This window comes from Miniopterus natalensis, chromosome 1 (assembly GCF_054644295.1).
Source record: "Miniopterus natalensis isolate mMinNat1 chromosome 1, mMinNat1.hap1, whole genome shotgun sequence".
In the NCBI taxonomy this organism is placed as follows: Eukaryota; Metazoa; Chordata; class Mammalia; order Chiroptera; family Miniopteridae; genus Miniopterus; species Miniopterus natalensis.
This window is the reverse complement of record NC_142081.1, coordinates 157,946,473-157,960,338: the sequence shown is the minus strand read 5'-3', so window position 1 is coordinate 157,960,338 and position 13,866 is coordinate 157,946,473. Positions and strand designations below refer to the sequence as shown.

Here is a 13,866-nt window from a genome sequence, read left to right as displayed (position 1 = left end):
GTTACCTGAAGACTAATGATATCTGCGTCACAGTTAACAATTTCTTCCATAATTCCCTTTTTCCTGTATTCCCAGTTTAATGCCCAGGATGGGCAATAGCCATATAGCTGCCGGGTGGCGTATTTATCACATAACACATTGTAACACATAACCGTGAATGATGCTAAGAAGTGGGAGAAAAAAACAACAGACAAAAGGGAGAAAATTAGGCAACTTTTTCTAAAGCAATTATTATGTGCACAAGCACACAGGGCACACAAACATACTCAAAATATTATCACTGTGAAATGCCTTGGGCAAGAATGTATTAAATGGTTATCTACTAAAGCTTCACTGGAGTCCATCACACACCAAAGCAATTTTACTAGAATTAGACTAACAGTTCATATTTGAGATTTTTAGGAACTTTATTTTAATAAATAAAAATTAAAATTTTAAATAAGAATGCTAATTTTTTGCACATAATTTGTTGAGTTAAGCTCCATATAAATGAAACAAAAGTAAATTTTAGTTTTATTCTCATTACAGGCTCTAATTTCATTAATTTTATTTAACAAAATATCCATACTTAATATTTCTGTGGACCTCTTACTGTTCTCACTGCTCTGAGCCAGAAGAATATGGACTAACAAAGTTTAGTTATAAGAGAATTCTTTTTGCCAAGTCAAATGTACACTGGTGAAATTAAATTCTCATTTTGAAATGCCTTTGAACTATAAAAGGACTGTGAACAAACTAATAGTTGGGAGAAGATGGTTTGTATTCTTGCTACTAAAAAGTGTGCTCTCAGGACTGGACATCAGCTATCTTAGAAATGCAGAATCTTTAGCTCCACAAAAACCCACTGAACCAGAACCTGTGATTTAACATAATGCTCAAGTGATTCATATGACATGCACATTAGTTTGAAAAACCCTGATTTTTACCAGTAATTCTCTATCCTAGCTGCCCATTTGAATCAGTCTGTAGAGCTTTAAAACAAACAAACAAAAAGCTACTCCATACAAATGAAGTCTGTATATTAGGGTCTGTGTATTTATATTTATAAAAAGTATCCCAGATGATTAGAATGGGCAGACACAGTTGAGAATCACATATTTAAATAAAAGGTGAGATATCCAAGTAATAAAGCAACACTTTATTTAAGCTGGTTCAGATTCAGATGACAATAAAAGAATTAAGGGAAACTTAGTTCAATGGTCCCTTAGGGATTCTGACTGGTGGCAATTTTGTATACTGGTACCTTTTTTCACTATTTGGTACTTATTCTTAGCTTAATAATTAGAATATTGTGGCTATAAATCATCCTTAACCATCACTAGTTATTATACACATCTCCCTATGCACCAGAAGTAAAAGACGTATCTTTTTTTAGCACTCAGATTCTACTCAGGGAAGCACCATACATCTCAAGAAAAATCCATACTAGTTTTCAATAAGGAAAACCCAAGAACACATTACTCTGAGAGTTCAACAACTAATGAAAACATTTTTCTGTTGTTCCTTTTCTTAATGGAAATGTAGATATGCAATATTAGAAAAGCTTTTCTTCAAGATTATGTTTACTCATGATCGAAAGGGATTACTTTGAAGAACTAGAAAATGGTGTTTTTAATACCAGAAAGAAACAAATTAATTGCACATTAGGGAAGGCTAAATAAAATAAATCTGCCTAACTTAAGGTTTGTAGAAAACCTTAGGTATTCTTTTTTTCAGACCATCAATGTGTCTCCTGATAATAGAAATGTTATTTGTGATAACATTGACACAGTGCCTCTTAGGACAGGCTGATACTGTGGCTGTAGACTGTAGTGGTTTTAAAATTATTACTTCTGGAAGACAGAAATGTATTGGTATAACAGTATTTCTCAGCATTATTAAAATGCAAATAGGACCATGACAATATTATACTGCCCACATTTCCCAATACCAAAGCAAATGATTTTTTCTGAATCCTCTTATTTCATAACTTAAAAAAACCTCACAAACAGAAGGGTTTAAAATGTATACAATAAACTGTGATTTCCCCTTTAAAAACTATTAAAGTATCAGTATTCAGTGATTGGTTTAATCTTCATATTAAAACAGTAAAATTTTTACTTGTTAATTTTATAATGAAATGAGATACCATGAAAATTACTACTCCTGTGATTAAAAAGAAGCCATCTGGAGAAATACCAATTCATAACAACTTATTAAAACTTATTTTAAGTAGCCCAATCATAAAATGTCTAATAAGCAGTAAAAAGCCCTATAAATGATGTCAAATCAGTATTGGTCTCCACAAAGAGATGAAGGTTTATATTTCCTAAATTACTACAGTACTAGAAGTGCTAAACCATATCCTTAAATTGCTCAAATGCTAACCCTGTACCATTTCTATACAACAGGCCTGGTATCATATTTTGTTTCCAATATAGCAAATACAGACTCAGTCTAAATTATTCTTTCAAAAGTGTTATCAGTCTACCTGCTCAAGAAAGATTAAGTACCTAAGTAGGTTAAAAATTTTCAAAAGAAAATTCATTACTACTCATTTTTCTTACATCTTCCAATATGCTGTAAAGATGCCAACTGGAAGGCTGTAGTACAAGGAATCATTTTAAAACTAAGAGTTACACCATTGTGAAAGACAGGAGATTCTTGTACACAGCCTTAGTGTGGATTTTTTAAAGTGTATTCATCAGTATTTTTATACACCTACCCAGGGGAGGTCAAATGAAGGTCTGTTCATTATATCACAATGCCCAAATGGCATTTTAAGTATTTCTGAAAAAAGTCAAGGAAGAATAAAAACTATTTACCTGATGGCAGAATTTGGTCTCGTTCTTTTAATGTAATCCATGGCCTCGGAGGAAGCTGCTCTGGATGAACTGAAAAACATTTTGTTAACATAAATTAATTTCATGTGTTTTTAAAATCAGTTACCATTTACTCTATAATGTCAAATCAACTTGTGTTCTCTTCACCTGTAATGACCCACACACTGACTTAAAAATATACTGAAATATAATAAAAATTTAGAAGCCAAAGTATTAAGAAGAGCTATACACAAAACACATAACAAATACACAAAAAAGAATATTAGGAAACTCAATGGCATTTCCACTTACATAGTATTTATGGAAAGTAACTATTTAAAACCTGAAGCAGGTTCTTATGTCTTAATTACACATTGACTCAGCCTAAGTTCCAACATACTGATGAACTAAAATACTTAAATATCTTTAAAATAGAAAACAACACATATGAATATATAATAAATTTTTCATTTCCTAATTTAAATATCTCTCTCTCATAATGTCCATGAAAAGCAAGAGATTAAAACTAGACTGTACAGAAAAAGAAAGGCATTGGTTAAACATTAATTGCTCAGATATGGTTATCAATACCATGGAACTAAATACTACCCAACTATCAGATGAAAGAAAATTCACTAAGTTAAGATTTAATTACCTCCTTTTTGTCTTCCTTTTAAAAACATTTTCCATTACAGAACAATTTGCTTCAAGTTATCTGCTCAGAGTATTTAGTGGCTGAGAAATGTATTCCTTTAAAACAAAACTCACCATCTTCATCCAGCCACAGAAATTTTTATGCAAGTATCCAAGACCTTAAAAAGTGTCAGTTTACTAACCATTTTTGTGTCAAAAGTCTACCTAAAGGATGCCTGTTTTAGCATCTATACTTTTCAAAAAATGAAATAAACATCACTTTGTATAATCTATATATTGCTACGAAAGGAATGAAAGTAATAAGATGACAAACCAACCATTCAGCTGGTTCAACACACTGAGTTGTAAAAAATAATCATGCCTGCTAAGAGTGCCATGCCAAAATGACAACTATCTCAAAAACGGAAAGCCCAATACACAAATACACTGAAGGGTAAACATGGTACTTTCTAGCTATAGGGATCCTTATTAGCAAATGGTTAAAAATTCATAAATCAAGAAAATTCTCAAAATAAAACAAGGTGATGTCAACATTTTGGTGCTTCCCAAATCTAAAAATAATACACTTTAACTAATAATACATCACTGTAAGTAAAATGCGTAGTAGTCACTAACATTATCAGAAAAGCCAAAAACAGGATAAGACATTCTATCTCACCAGTAACCAGAAAACAGAAAAAGATGAGATAATATGTTTTTTTCCAGGTTAACAAAAACATTTTAATTTTACTAATATCCATGGATGGTGATGGTGACAAGAAACACATACATGTACAGCTGATTGGAATATAAAGCTATCTGGAAGGACTGAGTAAATCATCTTTGAAAATTTAAAACATCCACGTCCCTGTGACCAAAAATTCTATTTCCTGGGATCAACCCTATCTGCTTAAAGCAGTAGTCAAATAGATATTCATTACAGCATTGTTTATAATAGCAAAAACAATGGTGAATGGCAAATACCCATTTTACGAAAACTCTGTGCTAGAGTTAAAAAAAAAAAAATAGATACATGTATATTAAAGTGGATATATAAAAATCTGTTGAGTACAACAAAAGGAGAAAATATATAATGCTAAAATATGATTTAATTTATTAGAAAAAGTTTTAAAAACATACTTAAGGAGTAATACTATATAATTTCTACTGGTATAATTTTTGGATGTAAAAATGTCCATAAAAATGTCTACAAGGACACACGCCCAACCTAGAAGTATGTTTATTTACATGCTAACACTGGAATTAAAGATAGTGGTCAAAGGAAATTCTAGTTTTAACAGGAATTTTAACATTTTTTTACAATGAGAATAATATATTCAAGGGTGACAGGTACTGAACATCAATTTGTTTTGTTTCTGTATTCTGAAGCCTTTGGTCTTGTTTGTATATTCCACTTTTTAGTGTGGAAAATTTCTAACATATACAAAGGTATAAAGAGCATCATGCACTGAATCTCTAATATCCATTACCCAGCTTCAATAATTATAAATCTTGATTCATCTATACTTCCACCTATTCCATATTCCCTATTCCCTACACCTGGATTATTTGAAGCCGATCCCAGACATTTCATGTCTTCAATAAATGTTTCAGTATGTATCTCTAAAAATTACTGATGACATTATCACATCTAAAATAAATCAACAGTGATTTCTAAATATCATCAAATCTCTGGGCAGTACTCAAACCTTCTCCACTGTCTCAATTTTTTTAAATCACTAAAATATTATATTTGTTCCTAAATCAAAAAAAGAGGAGTTTCTCCACTGTACACATCTTCTTTGAATTCTTGTTGCTACTCATATAATTTTCCTTTATATAGCTCACTGTTGTTTAATTCTAAATATATTCCAATTTCTATTCCAATTTCTTTTTAACTGAATAATTGATCTATTCCCCACTCTTTGTTTATGTTGTTGTTGCTTAACAACACACAATATTTTTTTCCTTTTTACCTTCACCCATATCTCCCCTCCGCCCACCCCCACCTCTGGCAACCACCAATCTGTTTCCTACCCATGAGCTTGTTTCCCCCCCCCATATAAGATCATATGGTATTTATCTTTGTCTGATTTATTTCACATGATATAAAGCCCACAAAGTCCATCCATGTTGTTGCAAATGACAAGACTTCATTCTTTTTATGACTAATATTCCATTGCGTATATATACATCACAATTTATATATTATATATGTATAATTTTTCTATTATAAATAAATATATATAATTTGCATATATATGCTAATTTATGTATCTATGCATCCATTGACAGACACTTAGGTTGTTTCCATACCTTGTCTGTTATAAATGCAATGAACATAAAAGTACAGATATCTTTCCAAGTTCCTGTTTTAATTTTCATTGGATAAACATTCAAAGGTGGAAATTGCTGGAACATACAGTAGTTCTACCTTTTTTGAGGAACCTCCATACTTATTTCCTCAGTGGATGCACCAATATACAGTCCCACCACAATTCACAAGGGTTCCCTTTTCTGCACATTCTCAAAGCACTTGTTACTTCTTGTGGTTTTTTATAATAGCCATTTTAAAAGGTGTGAGGTAATATTTCATTGTGGTTTTGATGTTAATTTCCCTGGTGATTAATGGTGTTGAGCATCTTTTTATGTATGGCCAGCCTAAATGTCTTCTTTGGAAAAATGTCTATTCAGATCTTCTGCCATTTTTTAACTGGATTGTTTGTTTTTTTGTTATTGTATGAGTTTTCATATATTTTTTGGATGTAATCCCTTATCAGATATGATTTGCAAATATTTTCTCCCATTCAGTAGGTTACCTTTTCATTTTCTTTTTAAATATGTTTTTATTGATTTTAAAGAGAGGAAGGGAGAGGGAAAGATAGAAACATCAATGAGAGAGAGTCATTGATCGGCTGCCTCCTCAATGCCCCCTATTGAGGATCGAGCCCAAAACCCAGGCATGTGCCCAAAACCCGGGAAGCCAACAGTAATCTCTGGTTCATAGGTTGACGCTCAACCACTGAGCCACGGCGTCCCGGCCCTTCTCATTTTCTTGATCTCCTTTGTTGTGCAGAAGCTTTTTAGCATGATGCAATACTTATTTTTGTTTTTGGTGTCAGATTCAAAAAATCATCAGCAAGACCTATATCAAGGAGCTAACTGCCTATGTTTTCTTCTAGTTTAATGGTTTCAGGTCTTACATTCAAATTTTTAATCCATTTAGAGTTAATTTGTGTGTATGGTTAAGATAGTGGTCAAGTTTTATTCTTTTACATGTGGCTGCACAGCTTTCCCAACAACATTTATTGAAAAGAATGTTCTTTCCCATTGTATATTCTTAGTTTCTTTGTTGTAAATTAATTGACCACATGTATGTGAATTGATTTCTGGGCTCTATTCTGTTCCATTGATCTATGTATCTGTTTTTATGCCAGTACCATACTGTTTCAATTACTACAGCTTTGTAATATAAGTTTAAAATCAGGGGGTGTGATACCTCCAGCTTTGTTCTTCTTTCTCAAGACTGCTTTAGCTACTTGGGTTTTCTTGTGTGGTTACATACAAATAATATGATTATTTGTTCTAGTTCTTTGAAAAATGCCAATGTAATTTTGATAGGGTTTGCATGGAATCTGTAAATTGCTTTAGGTAGTATGGACATTTTAACAATATTGATTCTTCCAATCCATGAATATGAAATATCTTTCCATTTACTTATGTCTTCTTCAATTTCTTTCATTAATGTCTTGAGTTTTTCAATATATAGGTCTTTCACCTCCTTGGTTAAATTTATTCCTAGGTATTTTATTCTTTTGATGCAATTGCAAATGGGATTATTTTCTTTATTGCTTTTTTTTGATACTTCATTATTGGTGTATAGAAATGCAACAGGTTTTTGTGTATTGATTTTGTATCCTTCAACTTCACAAAATTCATTTATTAATTCTAACAGTTTTTTTTAAGAAGTCTTTCAGGCTTTCTAGATATAATATGTAATCTGTAAGTAGTGACAGTTTTGCTTTTTCCTTTCCAATCTGGATGCTTTTTCTTTCTTTTTCTTGCCTCACTGTTCTGGCTCAGACTTCCAATACTGTGTTGCATGGAAGTGGTGAGATTGGGTATACTTGACTTGCTGCAGCTCTTAGAAGAAATGTTTTCAGACTTTCAGCACTGAGTATAAAGCTAGCTATGGCTTGTCATTTATGACCTTTATTATATAATGAGATACATTCCCTCTATATCCACTTTAAGGGTTCTTATCATAAAATACATGTTGAATCTTGTCAAATGCTTTTCTGTATCTATTGAGATGATCATTTGATTTTTCTCTTTCATTTTGTTAATGTGGATGGTGAAACATTTTCACATGTCTGGGATAAATCCCACTTAATCATGATGTAAGATCCTTTAATATCTTGTTGAATTCCATTGGTTAATATTTAGTTGAGGATTTTTGCATATCTATTCATCAAGGATACTGGCCTGTAATTTTCTCTTTTTGTGGAATCCTTGTCTGGTTTTGGTGTTAGGGGAATGCTGACATCATAAAATAAGTTTGGAAAAGTTCCCTCCTCTTCCATTATTTTAAAGAGTTTGAGAAAGACTGGTGTTACACCTCATTTGGATATTTGGTAGAATTCAACAGTGACATCATCTGGTACTGGACTTTTGTTTGTTGGGAGGTTTTTGATTAGTTGTCAGTCTGTTGAGATTTTCTATTTCATCATAATTCAATCTTGATATGCTGTACGTTTCTGGGAATTTATTTCTTCTAGGTTTCCAATTTGTTGGCATATAATTATTCAAAGTAGATGCTTTAATGTAATTACTGTTAGGTATGTAAGTATGGCCATTTTGTTCACTGTTTACCAGCTGTTTTTGTAGTTCCTCTCTATTCCTTTCTTCTTCAGCAATGTGGATGATTCAATGCTGCTGATGGCCACCACTCTAGCAGAACCCAAGAGAGCCAACCCAGCCCAGACCTCACAGTGGTCAGTAGCACTGAACACGTTGCTCACAGTAAGGGTGTCACCTGCATCTGAAAGGGCTAACAGAACCTAAATGCTAAAACTAAACTGGGAAACTGCCTGCTAAAACTGAGATTTAAAAAAAATTAAGAGTCCCCTAACATAATATTCTAAACATCAGGGTACAACTGAAAATCACTGGTAATACCAAAGACCAGGAAAATCACAACTTACATAAGAAAAGACTCTGACAAACGCCAACAGAACTCAGATGTTAAAATTATTGGACAGAGATTTTAGAGTAGCCATCATAAAATTGCTTCAGAAAATAGTTCTAAATTCTCTTGAAACAAATGAAAAAATAGAAAACTCTAGCAAAGAAGCATAAGAGATTTTTTTAAAAAAAAAACAAAAACCAAACTGGGCACTCAGAAGCCATGTGAGGACAGGGGCAGAGACTGGGGCGATACAGTCACAAACCAACAAATGCCAAGAATTTAGGGCGTCCCTGAGAAGCTCAGAGGGAAGTCTGCAACAGATTCTTCCCTGAGCCTTCCTGGGGGAACCAATCCTGTCAACACCTTGATCTTGTACATCAGGTCCCCAGAATCATGAGAATTTAAACTGTTATTTATAAAAGAAACAGTGCTTTGGCCCTAAGCCTGGACATCTGGGACATCGGCCTCACTCACTAAAACCAGTGTTTTCCGATGACCGTGTCTTGGGTGGCCACCAGAGCAGCCACCTGGATGGGCAGAGGTGTTCTCTCCGTGGCCAAGGACAAAGGCCACATCGGTGCCCAGAACAAGAAAGGATGTACCCCATATGCTACGCCTCCAATTCACGACCCTTCCAAGGTCCTAGATATCCTAATGTGTCTTGCTTAACTTTTGGTCACCTAAAAATTAAAATGTTTTTCAAAGTGAAAAATAAAAAATAAAATAAAAAGAATTAAATTGAAATTATTGAACTGAAAAAACACAATAAAATAACAAAACTCACAGGAAGGGCACAATACTAAAGATTTAAAAAGAGAAAATGAATGAATTTAAGAACCAACAAAATTTATCCAATATGAATAAAAGGAAAATAAACTGGAAAAAAGAAGTGACTGGAGCTTGAGGAACCTGTGGGACTATCACAAAAGCTCTAAGATTCATATCCTGAGAGTGCAGAAGAAGGAGAGAAAGGATATAGATTTAAACAGTATCCTTAAGAGATAATGACTAAAAATTCCCAAATTTACATATACCTACAAATTCAAGAAGGTAAGTAACCCTTTATAAGCAGAATAAACCTAAACAAATCCACACCAAGATTCATTACAATTAAACTGCTGAAAACTAAAGACAAAAACTCTTAAAAACAGAGAGGAATGGCACATTACTTGTAAAGAAAACAACAGGTTTCTTTTCTGAAAACAATAGGTTTCTTTTCGGAAAGTCTTGAAAGAAAAGAAGCATCAACCATGAATTCTGTATTCAATAAAATTATCCTTAAGAAATCAAGAGGAAATAAAGATGTTAACAAAGGAAAACTAAGAGACTTTGTTGCTAGCAGACCTGCCCTTGAAGAATGGCTAAAGGAAGCTCTCTAAACAGAAAGAAAATAATAACAGAAGAACTGGAACATCAAAAGGAAAAAAAACAAGGAACGAGTAAAAAATCATGGGTAAATATAATAGATTATCCTTCCCCACATGAGCTTCTTAAATCATATATGACGGTTGAAGCAAAAATTGTAACATCTGTGTGGCTCTCGGTATAGATAGAGAAAAGACTAAAAGACCATTATATTTAAAAGTGGAGAGGGTGAAGAAACATAAATGGAGGTAAGGCATCAATAGCTCACTTAAGTGACAGAACACCATTATCAGCAGACTGTGCTAAGTATAGATATTGTGATATCTAGAACAACCACAGAAAATATAAAGACAATATGCTCAAAAACTGCAAAAATAAAACAAGATGGAATCCTGAAATATGTTTAAGTGACCCATAGGAAACCAAGAAAAGATAAACAAAAAGAAGGAGAAAGGAAATAATCAGAACACATTTTAAAAATTTAAACCATAACCACTCAGAGTATGTTCTCTGACCACAATGGGATTAAAGCTAGAAATCAATGACAAAGAAAACTACAACTCCCTTGGAAATAAAGAAACTTCTGAATGACTCACCAGTCGAAGAAATGGTGAGAGCTATTAGAAAATATGCTGAACTGAATAATAATGAAAATAATACAAATTAAAACTTGTGGGATGCAGCTAAAAGCCATGTTTAGAGAGAGATTTATAAATACTTTGGAGGAAAAAAAGTCTAAAAGTTAATGATTTAGGCATTAGAAAGTTTAAAAAGGAACAGCAAATGAAACCCAAAGAAAGCAAAAGGAAGAAATAAAGATAAAAAAATTACTGATACTAAAAAAAATAACAGAACTAACAAAGCCAAAAATTGGTTCTTTTTTCAAAGACAATACTGATAAATCCCTGGGCAAGACTATGCATGAAGTGAATAGAAGCAACACAAATAACTAATATCTGGAATGGAAAAGAGATATCACTATACATAAAATAGACATTAAAATATCATGAAAGATATTCTGAACTTATGTCAATAAATTGGAAAATTTAGATAAAATGGGGGAAATTACCAAAAAACACAACTTTCAGAAATTGATAAAAAGAGAAATGGAGAATCAGAACAGTACTATAGTTATTAAAGATATCCAATTGGTAATTGAAATTTTCCCACAAGGAAATCCCTGGCTCAGATGTATTCTACAAAACATTTAAGAAAGAAGGAATGCCCACCGTACATAAATTCTTCCAAATAATAGAAAATGAGACAATCCCTCCCAATACATGTTGAGACCAGATAGCTTTTATAACAAAACTTGACAAGGATACTGAAAAGAAAATTACTGGCCAACTTCACTCAAACCCACATGCAAAAAATCCTAAGTAAAATATTAACAAACTGAATACAGGGATATATAAAAATGATAACATATTATAAGCCACTTGTGTTTATTTCAAGAATACAAAGGTGGTATACATTGAAAAACAATCAATGCATTTGCCAAGTTAACAAAATAATGAAAAAAGTCATATATTCATCTCAACAAAGAAAAAGCATTTGATAAAATTCAACATTTATTCATATTAAAAAATAAAACGCTCTCCTAGGAAACTAGAAATAGAAGAAAACTTCCTTAATCTGATAAAAGTTATCTATATAAAAACTACAATGAACATCATAGTTAATCATAAATTATTAAAAGTTAATAAATTATGAAATTAGACATGGATGCTCATTATCACCACTTTTAGTTAGCATTTTACCGGTGGTGGTAGCAAGTGCAATGAGGCAAGAAAAAGAAATAAAAGACATAAGAATTAGAAAGAGAGTAATAAAAGTGTCATTACTTGCAAATGATACTATTGTATAAATTGAAATAAAACATTAGGATTAAAAAGAGTTTAGCAAAGTACTGAATTTGTACTTACCAAAGGCATTTAGCAAGTGCTCAGCAAGGTGGCTGAATACCAATAAATATACAAAACTCAATTGTATTCCATAATCAGCAATAACCATTAAGATTTATTTTCAAAAAGACTGCTTATAAGAGCATCAAAAAAGTCAATACCTAGAATAAATGTAATAAAAAATGCACACGACCACTGCACAGAAACCTAAAACTCAATATTGAGAGAAATTAGAGAAGGCACATAAATGAAAGAATATTCTGGATAGTTAGACTAGAAGATCCAGTGTGGTAAAAATGTCAATTATTTTCAAAGCAATCTATAAATTCAACATATTCCCAATAAAAATCCTTACATTTTGGGGCAAGGAGAAATTTGAAAAGCTGATTCTAACAATTTTAATGAAAATTCAGGATAAAAGAAGCATGGGGCAAAACCAGCCAAGACTACAATCAAATCAAAGGGAAAGACTTACTCTACTGGATCGTAAAGATGTTTTATATAGCTACCATATGACACTGTTATACTGTCACAAGGACTAGTAGAAGAGAGTCTAGAATCCAGAAACAGACATGTACATACAATAATGATATATGACAGAAATGGCACTAAAAAACAGTAGTGAAAGGACAGTTTTTCAATAAATAGCTCAGGGTCAATTTAATTTACATATGTAAAAATTATAAAAATTGACTCGTACATTACACAAACTTCAATGCCAGGAAGATTATAGCTCCAAATGTTACAAGTAAAAAATGAAGCTTTTAGATAATAACATAGGAGAATACATTCATGAGATTGAGGAAGGGAAAAATTCTTAAAGAGGACACAAAAGCAGTACCATAACAGAAGAGATCAACAAATTTAAGTATGTTCTAATTTTTTCTGTTCATCAAAAGACAAATTAAGAGAGTGACAAAGCAAACAACATGGGAGAAGGTATTTGCAACATATAGACCAACAAATGGCTTATATCTAAAACTTATGAAAAACTTGAAAATTACACACACAGACACACCACGCACATTCCATATGGCTGGGTCAACCAGCTACATATATAGACATGAGAGATATTTAATTTTAAAGCAAGAAGAAAAAAGCATACATATACTATGAATACAGCTTAATTAAACTGCCAAATACTCTTAATTTTTTACTAAAATGACCTCTCTACTAAGTTTATCTCTCTCCCATCAATCAACTTTTAGTCTTCTTGTTGTTGTTAATCCGCACCTGAAGACATTTTTTCCATTGCTTTTTCAGAGAATGTAAGGGAGGGAGGGAGGAGGGAGAGAGCGAGAGAGAGAGTAAGAGAAGCATCAATGTGTGAGAGACACATTGACTGGTTGCCTCCCGAATGTGCCACAAGCGGGGGTGGGGGGGTGGTGGTGAAGGACAAGGGAGACCTGCAATCTAGATACAGGCCCTTGACCAGAAATCAAACACAAGACTCTTTGGTGCACAGGCTGAAGCTCTAATCACTGAGCACACCATCCAGGGCTCAACTTTTAGTCTTTATAGCCAAACATTTTTTATAAATTAATTTGGTTTCACCTTATATAAAGCTTACTATTTTTAAAAATTGTGTATGTAAGTATCCTCTATCATGGAGAGAATTTCAGAAAGTATAGCCAAAATATTGTGATGATGGCCTCTATGCTAAAATCTAGATTTCTCTAGCTATTTCAGGATTCTCTATTTTAGGAAGACATTATCCTAAAATATCTGAATTTAATAGTATTTCTATACTTTTGCCCATATTTTGAGTCTTAAGCAAAAAAAATTTAAGTCAAATACTTAATAGCCTTCTTATATTTAAAAAAATCCATTTGGAATACAACTATTTTAGTCAGATAAATCTGGTGTTCTTAATTAAAATCCTGCTAGTAAAATTTTCACAAATGTGTAGTGAATCAAACCAGTCATATCTCATTCATAAACAATGTGCACAATGTGTTGGTTCTACATAATCTGC

General features: G+C 32.5%; 1 protein-coding gene across 2 annotated transcripts in view; it reads right to left on the bottom strand.

Annotated features, from left to right (window-relative positions):
- The window catches only part of CNOT6L (CCR4-NOT transcription complex subunit 6 like), a 98,917-nt gene that overhangs the window by 26,826 nt on the left and 58,225 nt on the right, over nucleotides 1-13,866 (bottom strand). For both annotated transcript variants that reach the window (XM_087826804.1, XM_087826812.1), the window contains 2 exons: nucleotides 2,805-2,873; nucleotides 6-163 (listed from right to left, as the gene is read on the bottom strand). In XM_087826804.1, the coding sequence (XP_087682930.1) occupies nucleotides 6-163; nucleotides 2,805-2,873 (227 nt within the window). The remainder of the gene's footprint in view (nucleotides 1-5; nucleotides 164-2,804; nucleotides 2,874-13,866) is intronic.